At 44.7% G+C, this 23,256-nt stretch overlaps 1 protein-coding gene across 2 annotated transcripts in view; it reads right to left on the bottom strand.

Annotated features, from left to right (window-relative positions):
* Window positions 1-521: 521 nt before the first annotated feature.
* METTL15 (methyltransferase 15, mitochondrial 12S rRNA N4-cytidine) overlaps window positions 522-23,256 on the bottom strand; it is a 230,647-nt gene continuing 207,912 nt past the window's right edge. For both annotated transcript variants that reach the window (XM_088470478.1, XM_088470477.1), the window contains one exon: window positions 522-1,127. In XM_088470478.1, the coding sequence (XP_088326604.1) occupies window positions 697-1,127 (431 nt within the window). In that variant the 3' untranslated portion in view covers window positions 522-696. The remainder of the gene's footprint in view (window positions 1,128-23,256) is intronic.

Here is a 23,256-nt window from a genome sequence, read left to right as displayed (position 1 = left end):
AGATTGTAAGCTCTTGGAAAGGGCCTTCTTCCCATTGTTCCTTACCTTCCATATCCTTACCACCAGTGCTCCTTGCCGTTTGTCTCCTTCTCCACTTAAGCAACTGTGGCACTGCCTGCTCACCCATATGATGGGTACAGATTCATTAAGATCGGTTCTGCTTTTCCCCTGCAACTGACCACTGCCAGCTGACTCTACAGTAGCTTCAGCAAGTTGCACTACCCTTACCACTATCTCTCCTTATCTGCGGTTTTAGTTATGTTTTGGACTGTTCACTGGTGTACTTTACTGGTTTTTATGTTATCTCTAATAAAAGATAATACTACTAATAATAATGCAGCAAAGCTAAGTACCTAGGACATGGACCTACCAAGGGGACTAGTAGCAGGCTAAAGAATTGGCAAATGCACTGTACTTGCTGTATGTTCTGGATGTTCCGCCGTCTCTACATCTTACAGTACCAGAAAGTGAAATTTATAATCTAGCACAAGAAATAAAATAATTTTACAGATGGGCAGAGATTGTTTTTACATTGATGTGTAGATCCAACAATGTCTTTATTTAACACCAATTCCACAGCTATTTATGAAATAAATTTTTGACATGGGAAGTAAAAAATTATTCATGTTGGTTCAATTACAACATTAATGCTAGTTTCTTTTAAAGTTGAAAAACATAATAAAATTAACTGTATTATTATAGTTTTATGGCAGTTCTCAGTTTTGCAGACCTTCCTCGAGGATTTTCAAGGACATCATCAGACTTGGGTGTAAGAACTTTTCGTTGTACAATGTTCCAGGTTAAACTAGATTGGGGAGTTTCAAATTCATCATCATCCAGTTCTCTAAATGCAGTCTGTCCTTGTCTAATCTTGTGCCTAAGACTTAGATTTGGCTTTTCCGCCATATTTATTCCATGCAGAAATCTCTTAACTATTCGGTCTTCTAAAGAATGAAAAGAAATGGCAACAAGTCTCCCTCCATTTTTCAAAAACTTCTGAGCTGTTTGGAGACCAACGTAAAGCTCGTTCAGTTCATCATTCACAAAGATCCTGAGGGCCTGAAATGTCTTAGTTGCCACATGTGCTGGTCGCTGGAGAAGATCTTTACGATAGTACAGAGAAACACCTGAAAGAAAAAGTATAAGTTTACTTTACATATCTAAGCATTGTAGGCCCTTAAACATCTAAGTGCTAGTCTACCAATGTTGATTACCACTGCTGGCACCTTGGTCTGTTACAATATAGTAGTTTTACTTTCATAACTATACATTTTAGACTATTTCAGTTTGTACCACCACCTCACTAGCCACAGTGAAATTGTGGCAGTTTAAACATCCTTTGTGTTGTACCTGTAAACCTCGCATAGACAAGAGGCCTCATGAAAGTAAAAGGAGTGTCTCCAACCTTCTACCTTTATAGTTCCATGCCTTCTCTTAAACACTTTTACATTTTCTCCTAAAAAAAATGAATTAAGCTTTATATAAGTGAGAGGACATCAGGACTGCTTTTACTACATGCACCGTTTTTGCATATGTGTGTGAAACTCACATTGTTTGAAGCACACTTTATATACTAAAATGCAACATGGAGGACAAAATTGCTCTTATCAATTTGGCCAATCTCAGAATATTGCCCTCCTGGCTAAAGTGCTGGCCCTGAGAGTCAGCGCTGTATAGAAATCAAAATAAGCAACGAAAAACAGGCAGCTTACTACACAAAAAAATCCTAACCAATTAGGACAGATTCCACAACCATTGACTACTACAAACATAGTTAAAATCAGAGCCTGTGTAGTCAGCAAAAGGCTGGTGTCTTTACAACAGTGTTTCCCAACCTTTGTCTTCAAGACACACTAATGGAAGAACATATTTAAATATCTAGTATAAGTCAACATTATTACATCTTAAATATAATTTATAGTATGTCATCGTTGGTGGTGCCCCCAATTGATACATAATTATACCGAAAAAAGTAAAAAGAAGGGCTCTTTGCTGGGGCACACTTAGACAGAAATTTTAAGAAAATATAACTTTTAATATATGCAAGTAAAGTCAAATGATCCTTGGACGACACATGAAGACAAAACAAATTACATATAATCAAAATTGAAAACAAATATCACAGGTGCTATTCAAAAATCCACCTATGCTTTAAATGGAGAAATATTTTTACATTATTTGTATTCCTCCTAAAATATTATGGTTTCCCATATATAATATCAAAATCCAAGTTTCTTTGGAGGATTTGTATCACAGTTACTCCTAGAATCTCAAATAAATATATGACGGTCAATTATTATGCTTTATACGTATAAGCCGATGATGGCCCAGTGGTTCCCAAACTGTACGCCGTGGCACTCTGGGGTGCCTTGGGACACTTGTAGGGGTGCCTCAGGATGGTGGTCCAGCACCAAATCAAATTATTTATGGTCAATGTAATGTAAAAATGTGGACAAGCAGAAGCGCAAACCTGTCCATCACCACATAACTGAACCGAAGGATGACAGGTAAGCACAATTTACTTCACTTTATACAGTACTTTATATTTTTTATGAGTTTCTCAATAACAAACTTTTGGCCCAGGGGTGCCGCAAAAACAATTCTGATACTCCAGGGCGCCGTGGTTCAAAAAAGTTTGGGAACCACTGTGTTGGCCCCTACAAGGTTATATGCCATTCTGTTTCGGTCCTTTCTCCTGTATGTATTAACCTACAGATGGGAGACCACTAGAGAATACCAGGTGCTGTAGCTTAATACATACAGGAAAAAGGACCAAAACCGAGATACTAGGAGTAACTGTTATACAAATCCTCCGAAGAATCTTGGATTTTGATATTATATATGGGAAACCATAATTTTCGATATAACTAGGCACACTAATGGTCCAGTTTTTTAGGATAACTATACTTGAGCACAGGTGACTTCATTAGTACCTCAGTTATTTAGATTTAAACATCTATGCTCAAGCATTGGTGATCTCAAAACCTGGACTGTTAGTGTGCTTTGAGGATCGAAGTCGGGGAAAACCTTCTCTATAGGCAAAGAGGGTGTGGACAGGGTGGGGTTGGCACATTAATTACAATTAACTAAATTGGAATCAGTGAATAGATGTTAAATAAGTACTTTAATGTTCCTATCTAAAAGAACACTGGGGAGCGGAGTTTGGGATTATTGGGAGATGAGTATTCTCTAGAGCAGGGGTCTTCAACCCATGGCCCGTGGAGCTGTTCCCCATGGCCTGCCAATAGTGTGCACAGGCACACCCTAATGTCACCTCCTCACCAGTGGCGCGGTCCAGGTCCATTTCAGTGAGTGTGGTACGCACTACACAGTAATAAACACACTGGAGGTGTGTTTGTTTTAGCAGCCAATGAGAGTCATACAAGCTCTCATGGGCTGTTGCACCCATGGCCGGAGTCAGGCTGGAGCTCACTCATGAGCTCCACCTTCCGGCTCCCGCAGTGGGTGAAGGGAGAGACGTCCCATAGTGCCAAGCGGGGATTCAGGTAAGTATTGTTTTTTTGTTGTCTGTGTATATGTAAGGGGCACTACATAATGGGGACCACGCAAAGCACAACATTGGATAATGGTGACCACTACTGGGGTATTGCATAATGGGGACCACAACTGGGGCCATAGGGGGGATTACTGTATAAGGGGCACTACTGGGGGCACTGCAGAGAGGGGCAGTTATGGGACAATTATTTGAGGATGGGGGCAACTATCTGACAATGTAGGAGAAGGGATAGTTATGGGGCATAATTATAATTGTGGGAGGAGGGGGGCTGTTCTGGGACCTAATTAAAATTGTAGGAGGGGGAAGTTATGGAACATAATTGTGTGAGGAGGGGGCAGATTCTAAATACTGCAGCATAGCTTAGTGGCCCTCAGGCTTCGTTGATGTTTTTACTGTGGCCCACACTGTCTTAAAGGTTGAAGACCCCCAGCCATATTACATTTGGCTGGAGTATTTCTCAGAAATTTTGACACTATTGTTATAGTAACGGATTGGGAAATAAAGATGATAGAAAATGTCTTCACATCATTATTGAACGTGCAAAAGCTGAAATCAAGATAAATAATAGCAGGCCTTTTTCTTTCTTGAGGTTTTGGGGTGATAGCCCGCCGTAATTTCTGTATCTTGACTCGCTTTCTTTTGATGTCCTTGATTAGCTGGTACAGAAACAGGCAGCCTTTCTCCACGAGGCACAGGTTTTAGCGCTGAAGACAGTTTGGGATATTTGATAGTGTGTTTAGTTCTACTGGAATGCCCAGCAATACTAGTTAGATGAAAATTACAGTCAATACAGTGGTTCACAGACTAACGCCATACCACTGTGACATACAGCAATTTCCTTTCAACCATTTTGTCAGATTAGTTGCGCAGGTTATGCAAGAAATATGGGGTGCCCAGATTTTATCCTGGTCACCAAGAGCACAGTCAAAGTACATTTTATAAGCCTTCATTATAAAGGCGCCAATAGGCTTTCTTTGACTTTTTGGTGTTAACTTACCACATACTTAACAAACACCTAAGAATTTTAGCGGCTGCCGTTACTTCGTAGTACTTACAAACAGTGCAAAAAATTTACTCACGAAGATACAAAATAATGAACACAAGAAAAGAATAGCACAACTTATAATAAATACTTTTTACAGCCAGTGTTGTGAGGAACACATATGACCTTATGGTGATCAACCCACAGCCAGAGTGCTGGGACACAGAGACGGCAGCAGCCCACTGTGAGAACACCCTCCGGTTACAGATGGTCATGGTAGAGTTTAGGGAGCTTACTGCTTACTTCCTCCCATGCACGCCAGCCAGGAGCTGGGACAGGAGTCAGCAAGCAACATGGCATCCAGCGCTAAGAGGAGGGTTCTGCCCCAGGACCAATACATGGTAGAGAATGAGGAAGAGAGGAGGGGGATTATCCTTAGAGGATAAGGAGTCTGAGCAGGATGTATATTGCGTTCCCGCTAGGCTGTTTTAACGGGGCGCGGCGCCCTGCCCTCCTTCTGGATGGCAAAAAGCACCCTGCCCTCCAGAAGGAGGGCAAAAAGTGCCCGGCCCTCACAGCCTGTGGGTGCAGTCTTCACCAGCGGGTCGCAGTGTCCGGAAAATAGAGGCTGGGCGCATGTGCCTGGCATCTATTCTCCCTGTCGGCAGCGCTTGGGGGCTGCCCGGCGTGTCCGTAAGTGCCAGGCATGCCAAGAGTGACGAAAAGGGGACGCGTCTTATAGACACGCCCTTTTCACTGGCCACGCCCCCTTTTCAGGCGCGCGTACGGAAGTGCCCTCTCTAGTTCCGGCGCCCTGCCTGCGGGAGGCTTGTCAAGCACTTACTGTGATTAAATACTCTTTTTTTTTTATATCTCAAAAATCTTATGTGATATCAAATTTCTGATAGTATATTTGGATTCTACACACAAAATAACATGGAGAATGATATATATCATGTCAGATGTAAAATGGCTGTTGAGTAGTGTATTGGACATGTTGTATTTGTTGTTTGATTCACTGGTGTCACCCTCAGATGCAAGTGTATTCTGGATGTTATTTAGTGGATTTGATTTTACATGACAACCCAATGTGTGGCCAATACTGGTGTATAGCCAATAACCATAGTGGGCCAAAATGATGGTTCCTGACAATCATATAATGGACTGTTAACCTGAACTCCCCCAATACAGGATACATGGTTCCATTTATTATTTTATCAAATATAATACAGACCTCAGTCTGCTCGCTGCTCTGCCCCCTTCTGTCTAATGATCCATCCCACCCCCACTGCCCTGGCCCCTTCTGTCCACTGTTCTGCTCCATCCTACCCCCAATCTGTCCAAACCTGTCCTTGCTGTTCCACCCCTCCCCACTCAGTCCCTCTCTCTGTCATCTGTGTTGCACTGTTTTTCTCATATAGAAAAGTTAAATGCTGTGTTTGAACATTTTCTCATTACCTACTACGTTAATCAGTGTTGTCATATATATCAGGGCCGTAACTAGGGTAGTGCGACCAGTGTCATGGCACAGTAGGGCAGGGGGCGCTGTTTGGGCCTGTCAATTTTCCTGTTTATTGTAATAAATTTTCACGTATAGCTTCCTCTTCTGTTATCCCCAGCATCTCCTGGCTGCCCCAGGAGTACCCATATCTCTTCTCTGTCCATTTCCCATGGCTCTATTTCAGGTGCACTATCTTATGTCCCTATTTAAAAAATGGAGGAGGGGGGGGGGCGCCAATGCTCTCTCTGGCACAGGGCACCAAAAAGTCTAGTTACGGCTCTGATATATATGTGTGTGTGTGTGTGTGTGTGTGTGTGTATTTATAGACAAAAACAATACAAGAGTTTGTGTACCAATTCCAGTACAATGTAGGTCTGTAAGACTTAAGTTCAGAGGTACTGGAAGACTTTGGGCTCTATTTACTACAATCCGCATTTGTAATGCAGATTGTAGTGTGATATTACCGACTGAATTTGCATTACGAATTCAGGCAATATCACAGGGATTTACTACAAATCCCTTGCAGAGACGGAGCTTGCGAGAAAGCTCTGTCCCTGCGAATCCCATCCGCACACTAGTCACTGTATTTTTGCAACAAAATACCGTGACTAGTTCCCCGCGCAGGCGCCACCCGCCTGCCCTGCTACCCCCCTGCGCTAAGCCCTGCCCCCACAATCGTGGACCGCCCCCCGTTCCCGACCCTTCCTCTCCCTTACTTACACTTACCTGCATGATCCGGGCTCCGGTGATGTCTTCCATGTCCTGCAGTCAGGTGATATCCCATACTGCACTGGGACCCGATCACCTGGTGACTGGACCGCAGTGCAGCATGGGAGACCAGCTGACCGGAGGGGAGACATCACCGGAGCCCCGACCACTCTTTTTCACTTTATTTTAGTAAAACTAATGTTAATAAATAGAGCCCTATATGTTCTTCAATTTATTTTTAGAGTGTGAAATTCTACATTTCCTCTGGTCTGTTCCACAACCGAATAATTCATACACTCAACTGTGTGTGAAGGGTGTTACTGAAAGGAGTAGTAGTAGTTTCTATAACCTTTGCCATGCAGAACGGAATTATTCCCTAGTTGATGCCATGCATCTTTCTCAATAGCCAATGGGACCATCAAAGATATATTGCTGACGTATCTCAATATAAAATGATGGATTTCAGAGATTGACGTACAGTGCTCCAGTCTCCCTTCCTCACTGCTCAATGATCCATAATTTAGACTGTTCAGTGTAAAAGAGTGCCCCATAAATCACATTAAGTTGGTAAAATAAAAATGAAAATGTTACCTTGCAAATAAACTGCAGCACTGGAAGAGTTAAGTTCGCTCAAATGCACACTGTAAACAGGCCAATGGCAACTAACCGAAGAAAATTAAATTACAAGTTAAACAGAATCTTGCTGGCTAACAGAACATAATGATAACAGGGGAGGATTTGTATGCAGAGCCAGTAAGATGGATTTCATTCATAAAAAAAAAAAAATTGAAAAAAAAAAAAATCTATGCTGCTGGCAACATGAATGATTGGAAATCAGGGACTGAAATTAACATTTTCAGTCCTAGAGCAGGCTGAAGCTTACAATTTGATTACCATCTCCCTTATAAGTAGCTATTTGTATGGTGAAGCACAATTAAACTTGCATTTGGTTAAAAAGGTTTTAATATTTTCAGATCTATAAAAAGGTAATGTACACTGCCTACTTAACCCCTCGCCTGTGAACATCTTGCATGGCGATGTGCAGTTAACCATGGGACAGAGAGATGGTTAAGGTAGAATTAACATTTTCAGTTCCAGATCACAGTGAATCTGTACTGCCTCCTTACCCTCTCGCCTGCCTGCAGCACCTTGCGCGGTGATGCACAGCTAACCATGGGACAGGGAATGGGTTAAAAATGAAATAACAGAGCCTCCTTCTGCAGCTGATGTGGATTGGAAAATTTTTTATGCTTGTGGATGAAATTGTCAACGTGCTAGGGCTGTCAATGGGATGCATTAAAATCCCCCGAGTGAGAGAGAGTGGTAGAGTTTAAAAATTAATTTCTCTCTCACACCTGTTTGCAGGAATCCGACTATTGAATTTGCATCGCGTTTAATAAGTCTCAGTGACGCAATTCATGTCCTTTTGTCTTGGCTGCTTAATACAGTGTTGGATTCTCACCAATATAAAATTCAAGTGCTATTACAATGTTCTAACTGTTAATTAAAGTCCATGAACTTAGCTAAAGCCGGCATTACAAATTTAGGTTGTCATAAAGGAGAAAAAAAAAAAAAAACAACCTTATGAACATAATCTTGAAGTTTTAATTTCAGAGCTGCATGATTGGCTTTAAATTAACCACTAACTATTCCTTTAATAATCCATCTTCAGTGGTGTTTCTAATTTGATAAAACCATCATAATGAAGCCTACAGGCACAATTAAGCTACTAGCCTTAGTTATGTGCCCGAGTCGTACAATTATTATTATTATAAGGGAATGTAAGGATAGTGGAATTACTCAGTTCAGGGATCATTGTTAAAATGATTGGGAACTTAAAGAGGGGGGGGAAATGCATACATTTTTCAATTTGTGACTGCTAGTCTTATATTAAACCAGATCATATCACCTTGGAAAATTCACCTTAGCTACAATCATTTTTATTTAGCAATGGCATCGTGAAAATACAGATACCAGTCGTATGGATTCCACTGGGGATTCGTTTTAAACTTTAGCATTGCTTGTTCTCCTGATGTCAACATTGTAAACTAACTTAAAAAGTAAGGTGCCTTAAATGCCTCACCTTTCTACATGATCTCAACCATCTATCTACTCAAAGTGAAGTCTATTGAATGGAACTGTGCAATGAATATTAACTTAATATGGACTTTACAACAAATGCAAATGTCCAAACAAGATGGTTTGGTGTCCTGCTCAAGGTTTGGGGTTTGACCTTCACATCATGTCCAGCGAATTAAAGATTACATCATGAGATGAATACAATGTGCTCACTGCCATCTTAACTACAAAGCCAAGGTAATCCACTCACTGCGGAGAGATTTATCAAAACTTGGAGAGTGATAAAGTGGAGAGAGAAAGTACCAATCAGCTCCTGTCATTTTTCAAACACAGCCTGTAACATGACAGAAGTTGACTGGTTAGTACTTTATCTTTCTCCACTTTATCTCTTACCAAGCTTTGATAACAACCCTCCCCTACATATAGATGTGAGCTTATAAACCTTTGCAGCAGACGCGCTAATAAGCCCCTTGGCGTATCAGGTCCCATTAGACTCTGCTCGCTGGGCACCCTTTTACACCAAAAATGCGTCTAAGTCGCAAAGTGATGTGACTAGGAACGCTCCAGACTGTACTGATTAATTTGATATGTAACATTTGTATAACTGTGTGTGACTGAGTCACTAAATCTGTATAGGTTGAAGTTTGTAGCAGAACCAGTACTTGAAATGGTTGAACTGGCAGAATGAATCCACAGGTACATGCTGGGACTAGACACAAACCAGAGGTGACACAAAAGGTAAATTGGAGGGTCTTGGCTAGGCACAGACACGGACCTGGGATGGACACGGGAACAGGGCAGAATCCAGCAGGACACAGGAGTAGGACACAGAGGACAGAGTCTGGAAGCAAAGGTATACAATGGCAGGATACTGGAAACAGGAACAAAGGTTCAGGAGCAAGGAACTGCACAGCGTGCAGCGACCACGTGAACATCCACTAGGTGCAGAAACTTAGTAATATCATGGCAGGAAGGAACTGACTTGAATCCCTAATTAAGGGAGGTCTCCTGTGATTGGTCCCTCAGGCTGAGAAAACGAGATTACCAACAGGTGAGTAGCTGCACGTAGCAGCTACTCACCTGTAGGTCCAGGTAGCTAGAATAGCGACTGAGACACAATCAGGCAGAGAGCCGCAGCTGCACATATAACAGCACTCCCCCCCCCTCCCTTGAGGGTGGACTTCGGACACCCCAACAGGACTAAGAGCAACTGAAAACAAGAAAACAGAAGGAAAGTGTCAAAATTTACGTAGAGACTTCTTCTTTCTGCGAGATTGCTGAGGTCTGAGTATGGTAAGTCCAAAAATATTGTCAGAACTGATGGTACCCTCAATCAAAGGAGTTTCTTCAGCTTGAAGAGTAGCAATCAGAGTTAGAATCCACATCCAAAGGAAGGATTACGGTGTTCTTCTCAGAGACAGATGGTACCGGAAAAGAAACATGATTAGATTGGGCACAGGCAGAATGTCTAATAGTCTGGACGGGTATTGGATACAATAGATCAGATTAGCTCAAAAATCCTTTACAAAATGAGGACAAAGAGGCAAAGCCAACAGTTAACTTCCTGGTTGGAGACCTTGAAGAAGAGGACACTGTGCTGTGATTGACCTGAGACTGAAAGTCCTCAGAAGCCTGGTTCTTACGAGCTTGACTCTTTTTGTTGGTGCGTTGGTTAATTAAAGATTTTCTGAGCTCAGTTCTTTGGCCGACAAGGCACAATTTCCACAAGAGTCAGAAAGGATGTCAGGACCACCAAATCTTCTAATAACAGCATTATTGAAGGCTTGTAAATCTTGAAGAATAAGATCATTGGACCAAATAAGTGATTTAACCCTTTCCAAAGCCTCCCCTCTGAAGGACATAGTCATGCATCATATGGTTTCAGCTGGAGTAAGAAGAGGAGCTACTTCTAGAAACTGAAGCATCAGACCATGATATTGTTCTAATTTTCCATAAAAAATGACTAGGTCAGGGTCTCGATTCGAAACAATGGATTGAGAGTCTTGAGGAGGATGATGTGAATACCCAGATGAAATAACTGGTTGGTATTTCTTTCCAGACTTCACAGAGTGCGGTGCCTCTCCCAGGACTGAAAGATTAGAAGTGTTTCAGAAAGTGAATGTTTAGAAGTCTTTCCAGAAGCTGGACATGCAGAAGTCTGTTTTGGAGACAAGGGATGAACCACCCCTCCTGGGGTTTTGACTGGAATCACTCCTTCAGGAGACTCAGCAGGATCTACCCCTCCTGGGGTCTCGGCTAGAATCTCCCCTTCAGGGAACTTGGCAGGATCTACCTCTCCTGGGGTCTTGGCTAGAATTTCCCCTACAGGGAACTTGGCAGGATCTACCCCTCTTCCTGGGGCCTCAGCTGGAATCTCCCCTTCAGGGAACTCAACAGTAACAATCCCCCTTCCTGAGGTCTCAGCTGGAATCGATACCTCTCCAGGGGCTTCAGGACTAGACATAAAAACAGATGCCCTTTCTGGGGCTTCAGGACTTGACACAGATTCAGATACCCCTCCAGGGGCTACAGGACTAGACTTGAAGACAGATGCCCTTTCTGGGGCTGCAGAGTCAGATGTCTTTTCTAAGGCCACAGAATCAGATGTCCCTCCTGGGGTAGACAGACCCAATATTGTTCCTGGAACTGGAGACTTAGATACCCCCTCAAGGTACCGGACATTATCCCCATTATCTGGGGTTGGTATTTCAGGCTCCCCTTCTGGAGTCAGTATTTCAGGCAAGGCAGACATGGTGGATCCTCTCAGACATCTGGCAAGGCAGACGTGGGTGGATCCTCTCGGACCTCTGGCAAGGCACATCTCTCGGACCTCTGGTAAGGAAGATACCTCTCAGACCCCTGACAAGGCAGACACCTCTCGGACCCCTAACAAGGAAGATACCTCTCAGATCTCTGACATGGCAGACACCTTTTGGACCTCTGGCAAGGCAGACACCGCTCTGACCTTATGTACCCCTTCAGGATACATCGGGTACTCCTACTGGAGATTGGTCATTGGCTAGGACATCGGTAATGGTATTTAAGACTTCTCCAGAGGTTGTTGACAAATTAAATGCCCCTCTCGGGGCAACAGAGCTAAATGTCCCTCCACGAATGGTAGTGTTAGATGTATCTCCTAGGGCTATAGGATCAGGGATTACCCTGGGAATTGGAGATTTGCATTTTCTCATTTGGTTCCCAAATATTAACTTGAGTCTCTGGGTCAGAAGACCCCAGTGATAGACCTTCTTGGGAACTTTTGGCACCATTATTAGAAGTTAGGGAGTCTGGAACGACCACTTGAGGTGACAAATCGGTCTGTACCTCGAGATGTTGAGTGTCACTTTTTCTTGAGCTGTGGAAGGAGCAGTCTTTAATGAAGTGACTTGCACTTCCACAATTCATGCATAGCAGGTCACACTTTCGTCGCTGGTGCTCAACCTCAGAAAGTTTGGGATGCCCAAAACTCCGGAATCTCTAGACTACGGGAGCCAGAATCTGTGGTCTTTTCTGCCTCAGTAAATAGAGAAGCGACTTTGTGGTATCCGAAGAACTTCCAAATAATTCAAAAACTTGCTGATTTTTTTCAGGGAATGATATTAGCAACTGCTCAACAGAAGCCTGTAAAAGCCCCAGTTGTTTAGGACTCCTATTACTGGTAAACTGAGGGGGCAGAGAACAGTCATTTTGAAAGAAGCCAAAAAGTCTCTGTCCACATGACAGACAAAGCTTAGAATTGTCAGAAGAAAATTTATGTGCAGAAACCTGCTGCTGCAGAGCATCTACAAGGATGGATAGCACTAGGAAGGCTTGTGATTTGAGAGTGCATGTCTTCACAGATTTTCAATCTTTTGAATAGGACCGGAAGTGGATCCCCATCCGGATTCTAACTTGAGGTGGCCTGGCTTGAGGGTGAAGACTAGACTAGATTTTGCAGAGCAGGACACATCTTGTTATACTCCAGTGATTGGCCAGTGGTAATGTTATGGTTGTACCTGCACTATTTACATGAGACCCCTTGAGTTCGCTCATGAAATAGGCAGGGATCCACAGAATAGTTTAACCTGGAGTAATGGCAGCAGGCAAGGTAGAAGTTAATGGCTGAGGCAAACAGATGCAGTTGTGTGCTTGAGTCTGCTGCTGGGAGACTAGCTTGATGGTCTGAAGACTTGCAATTAACTGGCACTGGTGGATAGGCACAGAAACAGACAGGATGCAGATCTGGATAGCAGCAGGCCAGCTACTCAGAATGCAGGTAGGAATTATGTTGAAGCTGCAATGCTGGATATGAATTTGGTTGTGGCAGGCCAGCTACTCAGGATGCAGGTAGGAATAATGTAGAACCTGCAGTGCTTGATATGAACTTGGTTGTGGCAGGCCAGCTACTCAGGATGCAGGTGGGAATGATGTTGAACCTGCAATGCTGGATATGGACTTGATTGTTGCAGGCCAGCCACTCAAGATGCAGGTGGGAAATTGTAACCGTACCAGTACTTGATATGGTTGAACTGACAGGCGGATGCAGGTTGAATTTTGTAACAGAACCAGTACTTGAAATGGTTGAACTGGCAAAATGAATCCACAGGTACACGCTGGGACTAGACACAAACCAGAGGTGACACAAAAGGTAAATTGGAGGGTCTTGGCTAGGCACAGACACGGAGCTGGGATGGACACGGGAACAGGGAAGAATCCAGCAGGACACAGGAGTAGGACTGGCAGGGACTGAGTCTGGAAGCAAAGGTATACAATGGCAGGATACTTGACACAGGAACAAAGCAAGGAGCAAGGAACTGCACAGCGTGCAGCGACCATGTGAACATCCACTAGGTGCAGAAACTTTGTAATATCACCAGAAGGAAGGAACTGACTTGAATCCCTAATGAAGGGAGAGGTCTCCTGTGATTGGTCCCTCAGGCTGAGGTCAGATAATGAGACTACCAACAGGTGAGTACCTGCACATAGCAGCCAGAGTCCAGGTAGCTAGAATAGCGACTGAGAGCCAATCAGGCAGAGAGCCGCAGCGGCACATGTAACAAGAAAGAAAACCAAACTCAGGCTCCTTGGGGTTTTTAACTGAGAAGTCATAGTAGACACAACAGATTAAGCATGGCTGATTAGTTGCAGAATAACCTCCTAACGTAGAGTGTTTGAATGCAGCTTGCTTTGAGCCATTGAGTAGTGGATTAAAAACAGGAGACTACCTTGGAGAGAGCCACTAGCTGCCCACCACTAAAAAAAAATATTTGGTTTGAGATACCTGTCGTACGTGCCTGCTATATGGATCTTACCTGTCCGAGTGTCCAGAGCGGAGGTTCAAGTGAGCAGTATGAGTTGACATGATGCAGCGGGGTGTGGGAGGACAGCTTATTCGCTGGGGGCCTCCCAAACATTATGGTAGAGTAGACAAGCTCTCACCTCTATTTTCATGAATCAATCACAAAATGTAGTTTGTGTATCCTGTTTTTTTACATACACGTTTCTTATACGGTAAAATAAGAGGAGTGGGCAAAATTATGGTTTGTAACTGCGTTTTTTCATACACCTCTTTCAGTACTTCTTTTTGATTGTTAATGTTCTAATTTCAACTATGATGGAAACTGTGCATAACAATTCATATATTGGAAAAAAAATCAATAAAAAGTAAAAAATCATCTATAAAAAAAAAATCATAACCTGATTTATATGAATCGGCTCTGCTTTCTTAAGGCTTTACTTTTATACATAACAAGTGTATTAAAAGAGAACTAAAGGAAAAACAGAAACTCAGGATTGTGGATAGGAAAAGATAATACTTTTCTGTCAGCAATGTATGTCACACCTGCTGTGTTCCATTGATGCAGAAATACAGCGGGATCCTTGAATCATATAGACTTGAAACGTAACAAGTTTCATTCACTTGATTGAGACTCCATGGGACAGAATAGTTTTCCATTCATTTATATGACTAAAATAGACCGATAGATTTACGCCATCCATTTTCTTTTAACTTTCACTCTGCGATACTTGGAAGTGTTGACCAAAATGTCTGTTACTGAACAATCACCGGTGTTGATAGAAGCTCTTCTCACCAGCAGCAACTTAATGAACCCAGTGCTGACGTTTCTCCCAATCCTCAATTTTATTCAAAGCATCTTGCCTGATGGTGGCAGTTGGAATGGCAACATGCAATTTAGCAATCAACTAACAATAAAAGGACAGAGCCCAAATGATTTGCGAGGCTGGGCAAATATTGTCACAGCAAGCACAGCACAATACGATATCCATCACAGTTTATTGTTCAGTTATATGTAAATCGCCTTCTCGCTTGCATACATTTAATTGTTGCTATGGGCCAGCCTCATTGTTCTACACGGCACCATTCAGTTACCACAGTTAGGCCGCTTCAATGGTCTACAAAATAAAAAATAAAAAAAATCCCATGGCAGGGAAAAAAAAAAGTAAAAGATTTTTGTTTTCTTAATCCCAAAATGGTACAAATGTAAAAAATGTTTTTGCACAGTTCAGACTGCAGAAGATACAACATGCCTTTGTGTAGGTTAATGTGTCGGAATGTAGATAATGCTCTTATCAAGCCGCTCAGTCACAGCAATACACTGGAGAGAGGGTTTTACATGACAACTGATAAGGACAAGGAACAAATGTAGCAAGCTAACATAATCACTTCATTCCAGACTTTTGTAAGTGTTGTTACTGTCGAGGCAGTGACACTGTGGCACAGTCGAACAATTTATTATCCACAGATTTCACTCACGACACAGAGATATATTTATTGTTATTATTGGACCCAAAAGGACCACTCTTATTCAGGAAAAGACATCTGGGAAATGGCCTGTAACATAAAAGCCCTTTGAGCCGATGCTTCACTCGTTGGGATTTTAGAGCATGACTCAAACTTCTACTGAAACAGGAACCCACCAACCGATTAGGGCATTTCTAAGAGAATTTCCATGAAAATGTAAATTCCTAGAAGGCTGTTCTCCTGAATAGGAGTGAGTATTAATACTATATACTAGGTGGCAGTTTCAATCTCTCCCTGACTCTTTCAGTGATGTCATAGGAGAACTTCATTCAACGCTGAATTTTATATTCCCGTACATATAAGAGAAAGATCGTCTGGCACCATGACATGATGAGTTCCTCCCAATCTTCCCTTGAAGTCTCTCCCCTGTGAACTTCCACTACTAGAAGAATTGGAAGTTCACACAGAACTGTGTAGACCTTGAAGGGGGTAGCAGGAGAGAGGATCACAGACATAGACTGTTGCCGCTTTCAATAGTTATCTCCAGCACATCAAATAAAACATATTATTTTCTCTTTTATTAGTGACCTCCACCTAGAACAAATTTTTAGCTTCAGGCTAAGTTCTCCATTAACCCCTTGGCTGCATACATATTAAAACTATGAAAAATGAGTCTCACTCAACGTTCGCAGCGAAGGATGTCACTCCAAAAAAGCAAAAAAAAAAAAAAACTCTTCCCTTCTCTCCTCAGGTAATGATTACCAGTGGGTAATGGCGGCAAGCCAGGGAGGTAATCTTGAGGAATCGAGGTTGTTGTGCCTGAGCACGTTGGCATCAATTTAAAAAAACAACAAACACAAAATATAATGCAGTAGATGGGGACTTACAGCCCCCGATCTCCCACATCCGGGGACCTAGAGAGATAAAGGCACCCTTGTTTGAAAAAGGAGAGTCCCCTCATGCAATCTATGCGCCTCCCATACAAGCTATTGGCTGGTGAATAGTGCATACTTACCTACTCTCCTACCCCCCATAGCAGCTATTGGCTGGTGATTAGTGCATACTTACCTACCCCCATAGCAGCTATTGGCTGGTGATTAGTGCATACTTACCTACTCTCCTACCCCCCATAGCAGCTATTGGCTGGTGATTAGTGCATACTTACCTACCCCCATAGCAGCTATTGGATGGTGATTAGTGGATACTTACCTACTCTCCTACCCTCCATAGCAGCTATTGGCTGGTGATTAGTGCATACTTACCTACTCTCCTACCCCCCATAGAACTATTGGCTGGTGATAAGTGCATACTTACCTACTCTTCTGGAGACCGCCGGAAGAGTGGGTTGTTCTTCTGCATCCTGTCCACTTCCTAGTAGGCAGGATGGGGAGAATAATATTGGGCATCACAGGTCCATGTGGAGGGGATGGGACCAACATATTGTGATTTGTTGAGAATTGCGTCTTTTTAGCCTCGCCCTCTCCCTAAGGACTTGCGATTCAAAGTATTATGCCATGATGAGGCAGGGCCTAAAGAGGTGAAGAACTGGACCCTGCCCCTGATTAGTGTGATCACCAGACAATAATCCCTACACTGCAGAAAAATCATGGATTCTAGGGACGGGGGAAGAGGTCATGAATCCTGGCTTGGACAAATTCATAGACATTCACATTTGAAAGTAGAGAGTCACCTCTTTGTAAAGATGCAGCACCTTAGTAGCTATTGCCTGAGTATCACCATACAAAATTAGCCCGCACGACTGAAAATGAACACATACAATAGATGGGTGAAGGACATTACCTCTATTAGTTTGCTTCTATGCAATTTAAAAAACAAAAACAATTTTTTTGCACATTTCGGTTAAATTGTATTTCACTCGTAAGATAGAGAAAAAAAAAAAAAAGGCTACTGATCTTTTGTGGAAATGCAAAGTCATCTGAATTAAGGTATAATTTGTGTGGGTACTGCATACAAAAAATTACGGATATCGAAGCTGGAATGTGACCAGCACAAATGTGGAAAAATGGAGTCAGCACAGGGGCGAGAAAACATTCAGCAGCAAAAGGATTAAGCCACAATTGTAATGAAAAAAGTATATTTTACGTACTACTGAGGAGGTAGGGGGGCGGTGATATGCTCATCCCATATTCCCTACAGTTGAAAGAAAAAATAAACAGTATTTTTTGTATATATTTGAGTTTCTGGAACTGTTCATTAAAGGGCATCAAAGGTCAGTAAAAGTAAAATGTAAAACAACCTGAAATAGAAGACAGGCTCATGAAAAAGTCTAAAAACTATCCAAGAAGTCATTTGCAATTCATTTGTACTTACCCATTATTATCAATTTATTTATTTAGAAGCATCTTAAATAAATGTGCTTTGCAGCCAATCAGGGGTATAATAATTCTGCTATTACAACCGTCATTACCTTAATCAGGGGAAATGTAATGTCTGTACATTCTATCACATGTACTATATCCTCAATGAAACTGCACAGAAGAAAATGGCTAAATCAATTACTAATGGACTCCTCTTGACCTTTCATTTATTTGGTATATTAGAAAACATATAATAAACAAGCTTGACCAAGCCAGGATTCCTTTTAAAGCAGAGCACATAACTTTATCTACTTTGCCACAAGAAGAATTATTGATGAGACCTTGAGATGCTATAGCTGCCCAGTCAAAGCCTAAGAATACAAAGACCTGTTTCTTGCAAGCTCACATCACTTACTCAAATCTTACAACATAATTACCCAACTGCGTAAAAATGACAATATCCAGGTTACCAACTATTAAAAGCATCCTTCAATGTCAACAACAAAGATAAAAACCTTCATAACACAGAGCAGCCCACATAAAACCAATGTACGTTCACATTCGATTACTGAGATAAGAAGCTCACCACAGTGCTTGACTTCAAACACCTAAAATTCATCTACCATCCCATGCAACTGTCTAATAACATAGAAGAACATACAGACATTCCTCACTTAACGACCTACCTGTTTAGCGACCGTTCGGACTTACGACCAGCGCTCCGACCAGCTAAATGTGGATTGCAAAGATAGACTCTGTTCTAGAGGGGGGGGCATGGCTGTGGTGCGGGACACACAGGAGACCTTACCTCCGATGAGGAAAAGGACGGACGGGGATGCAGCGTGCTCTCGGAGGAGGTGGGGCTCACACAGGGGGAAGCAGTCGGGAGCCGATGGACGGAATCCCAACCGCCGGCTTCCCGACTGTCTAATCCAGGCAGGGGTTAAATGACAGGCGTCATCGCCAGATCCAGAAGCCTGTCATTAGACCTATGCCGGGAGGCCGACACCCAGTTCTCCGATTGTAGGTAAGCCGGGCGCGGACAGCTGCGGGGGGGGGGGGGGAGGGTTAGGTTAGGGGCTCCCGGGGGGGACTTAGGGTTAGGAACTGCCCCGGGAGGTTAGGGTTAGGCTAGGGGAAGGAGGGGTTAGGGCTAGGCATCCCCGGGGGGTAGGTTAGGGTTAGGCACCCCCCCCCGTGAGAGTTAGGTTTATGCAGCAGGGAAGGGGGGGGGGGTTAGGCACTGGGGGGGAGGTTAGATTTAGGCACCCCTAACAGATGTAAGAGATGGTTAGGGGGGGAGAGGGTTAGAGGAACTTACCTTTTTTTTTTTAGCTGTCGGGACCGATTTGTTTAACGACAGAGTCGTAGGAATGGAACTCAGTCGTTAAGTGAGGAATCTCTGTACTAGTGTCAAAGGACATTATGTTGTATTACCTTACAATCCCAAATGCAACTCAAGTAGAGGTGTACAAATTGTCTGTGTTTAAGTTTGTGGGATGATTTGCATTACTATTATGTTTGGTGACTCTTTTTTATGAAAACAATATATTTCTTATATAAATCAACCTATTTAAATATAGATTTGGTTATTTTCTGTGGATCAAGTTTGTTGTTCAGATATATTTTTAAAACATTTTGAAAGCCAATTTGGTTCCAAAAATGCGTTTTTTTAATCACGAATAATATGAGATATGGTAAGAACTTACCCTTGTTATCTCTATTTCTACGAAGTCCATAGGGTTCCACAGGATACCTTGGGGTATAGGTGTGACGTCAGTCGCAGGGCACCAAAGAGTTAAGCTTTCAGCCTCCCAGGATGCACTAGGTCCCCCTCCTATACCCCGCCCCCGGGCCAAGGCACCTCAGTTAGTTACCAAGCCATAGGCCGGAGGAGGAGAAGGAAGAGAGAGGACAAAGATCTGGACACATACAAGAATCACATTCTCACCAGAGGGAGACGGAAAACCGGTGACCAGAGCAAAGCCCATCTGCAGCACAGGTGCGACAGGGCGGGAGTCCTGTGGAACCCTATGGACTTCGTAGAAATAGAGATAACAAGGGTAAGTTCTTACCATATCTCATATTTTCTACTTCAGGGTCCATAGGGTATCCACAGGATACCTTGGGGATGTCCCAAAGCAGTATCCTTTAAGGGTGGGGACGCTCCTGTGCAGAAAGGAGAATCCGCCGCCCGAAGGAAGCATCCTGAGAGGCGAAGGTGTCAAACCTGTAATACCTCACGAAGGTATGGACAGAAGACCACGTAGCAGCCTTGCAGATCTGAACTGCCGAGGCACCACGTCGAGCTGCCCACGAAGGACCCACAGACCTAGTGGAATGAGCCTTCAGAGAAGGAGGGACCGGTAGGCCTTCATGAAGATAAGCTTCAGAAATAGCCATACGGATCCAGGCTGCCAAAGTTTGCTTTGAAGCAGGCCAACCCTTTTTACGGAAGCAATAGAGGACAAACAAAGCGTCCAACTTCCTAAACGAAGAAGTGCGGTCAACATAAGTCCTTAAGGCCCGCACAACATCCAAAGAGGCCTCACCCACGGAAAGACCCGGTGAGTTAAAGGCCGGAACAACTATTTCCTCGTTAACATGAAACTGGGAAACAACTTTGGGAAGAAACTCGGGCCGAGTGCGGAGCACTGCCCTGTTCCCATGAAAAACCAAGAAAGGGGGTCTACAAGAAAGAGCCCCTAACTCAGAAACACGTCTGGCCGAAGCAATGGCCAGAAGGAAAACAGTCTTAGCTGTTAGCCATTTAATATCCACTGAGCCCAGTGGTTCAAACGGCGGTCCTTGGAGAGCCCTCAGGACCACAGCCAAATCCCAAGGCGCCACAGGTGGAACAAAGGGCGGCTGAATACGGAGAACACCTTGCATAAAGGTGCGCACATCCGGGATTGTAGCAATCCTACGGTGAAACCAGACAGATAGGGCCGAAACCTGTACCTTCAAAGAAGCAAGGCGAAGCCCATGATCTAGTCCCGCTTGCAGGAAGGCGAGAATCCGAGACAGACGAAACTCCCGCGGTGCATAACCTCTCGGTCGACACCACTGGAAGAACGTATGCCACACGCAATGGTATATCCTCGCGGAAGACGGTTTCCGAGCTCGTAACATGGTACGCACCACAGAGCTGGAAAACCCCCGGGACCTCAGCATGGCCGTCTCAACAGCCACGCCGTCAAAGACAGCCGAGTCAGGTCCGGGTGAAGGCAAGGACCCTGAGACAGAAGGTCCGGTCGTAGCGGCAACCGCAGAGGACTGTCCACGGACAGACCCCGAAGGTCTGAGAACCAGTGCCGTCTGGGCCACGCGGGAGCTATCAACAGGAGCGTCCCTCCTTCCTGTTTGAATTTCCGGATTACCCGTGGAAGAAGGGAGACCGGAGGGAACAGGAATGCGAACCGGAACGTCCACCGGACGGACAGAGCATCCACCAGAGACGCCCCTTCGTCTCTTGTGCGAGACCCGTACACCGGCAACTTGTTGTTGTGCCGGGACGCCATGAGGTCGATTTCTGGAAGACCCCACCTGTCCACCAGTAGTTGAAAAACGTCCGGGTGCAGGGACCATTCCCCTGGATGAACGTCCTGGCGACTTAGAAAGTCCGCCTCCCAATTTAGCACTCCCGGGATGAAGACCGCTGATATGGCCGGAAGATTGCGCTCCGCCCAAACTAGGATCCGAGAGACCTCTACGAGAGCCGCCCGACTGCGAGTTCCTCCTTGCCTGTTTATGTAGGCCACGGTGGTAGCGTAGTCCGACTGGACCTGCACCGGGTGACCCTGGAGAAACCGCTGTGCCTGCAGGAGAGCATTGAAGACCGCACGGAGTTCCAAGATATTTATTGGAAGCTCCGCTTCTGTCGGTGTCCACCTGCCCTGGAACAAGTGTGGACCCGAAACTGCTCCCCAGCCCCGAAGACTGGCGTCTGTTGTCAACAGGACCCAATTTGGAACCCAGAACGGACGTCCCTTGTTGAGGTGGGTCGTCTTTAACCACCACGAAAGGGACAGGCGAACCTCCGGGGTGAGCACAATCGTCTGGAACTTCAGAGACTGAGGCAGCCCGTTCCACTTGGACAGGATCAGGTGCTGCAGAGGTCTGGAGTGAAACTGGGCGTATTCCACCATTTCGAACACCGACACCATGGAGCCCAGTAACCTCATCGCCGAGTGTAAGGACACCCGGCGGCTGTGCAGACAACTGCGCACCCTTGACTGTAAAGCAGAGATCTTGTCCTCCGTCACGAAGATCCTTTGCTGTCCCGAGTCCAATAAGGCTCCAAGATGCAGAATCCTCCGAGACGGGATTAGAGTGGACTTCTGCCAGTTGATTAGCCAGCCGTGCCGTTGCAGCAGTGCAATGGTCAGGTCCAAGTGGTGTAACAGGAGCTCTGGAGATCCTGCCACCAATAACAGGTCGTCCAAGTACAGCAACATGCGGACTCCTTGCAGCTGCAGAGAAGCCGCCATGACCGCCATCACCTTGGTGAAAACACGTGGTGCTGTCGCCAGGTCAAAAGGTAACGCCCGAAACTGGAAGTGGTCGCTGCGGATTGCAAACCGAAGGAACTCTTGATGGCGCAAAAGAATAGGGACATGCAGGTAAGCGTCCTGTATGTCCAATGACACCATGTAGTCCCCAGGTTCCAGCGCCAGAATGATGGACCGTAGGGTCTCCATCCGAAACTTCGGGACCCGCAAAGACTTGTTGAGTGCTTTGAGGTTGAGAATCGGACGATATGACCCATTGGGTTTCTGTACCAAAAATAGATTTGAATAGAAACCCTGGCCCCTCTGGGAGAATGGAACAGGCACTATAACTCCAGCCTGGAGCATAGTGTGCAATACCTTCCGCAGCTCCGTAGCCTTGTTCCGGTCTGATGGTAGACCCGTGGTGAAGAATCGAGCCGGGGGTCTGTGCCGGAAGGAGAGGGCGTACCCGTGGGAGACCACCTCCAGAACCCAAGTGTCTGTCGTAGTGAACGACCAACACCGGAGCAGGTGGCCTCCCACCCTGGGATCCCCCAAAGGGAGGCCCGGACCGTCAGGCCGCAGGCTTGTCATCTGGCTTGGGGGCCGGACGTCTGGTGCTCCATGCCTGTTTCCGGGGCTTGACCGATTTCTTAGGGCCAGCCTGTCGAGGAAACGACTGTGGTTTGGGCCTGCCCTGGGCCCTAGATGACCGAAAGGACGATGGTCCAGAACCAGAAGGAGCAGCGGCCGACGGGAGACAAGCAGATTTGGCTGCCGCCAGTGTGGCCACAATCTTATCCAGATCCGGACCGAAGAGAACTTCTCCGGTAAACGGCAACGCTTCCAGACCTTTCTTGGAATCTGCGTCCGCCTTCCAGGATCGCAGCCACAAGGTGCGACGAGCAGCTACCGCTGC

The sequence above is a fragment of the Taudactylus pleione genome, unplaced genomic scaffold (assembly GCF_031769625.1).
Source record: "Taudactylus pleione unplaced genomic scaffold, aTauple2 ptg000100l, whole genome shotgun sequence".
Taxonomy (NCBI): domain Eukaryota; kingdom Metazoa; phylum Chordata; class Amphibia; order Anura; family Myobatrachidae; genus Taudactylus; species Taudactylus pleione.
The sequence above is the reverse complement of the archived record's forward strand: the minus strand, read 5'-3'. Positions and strand labels throughout refer to the sequence as shown.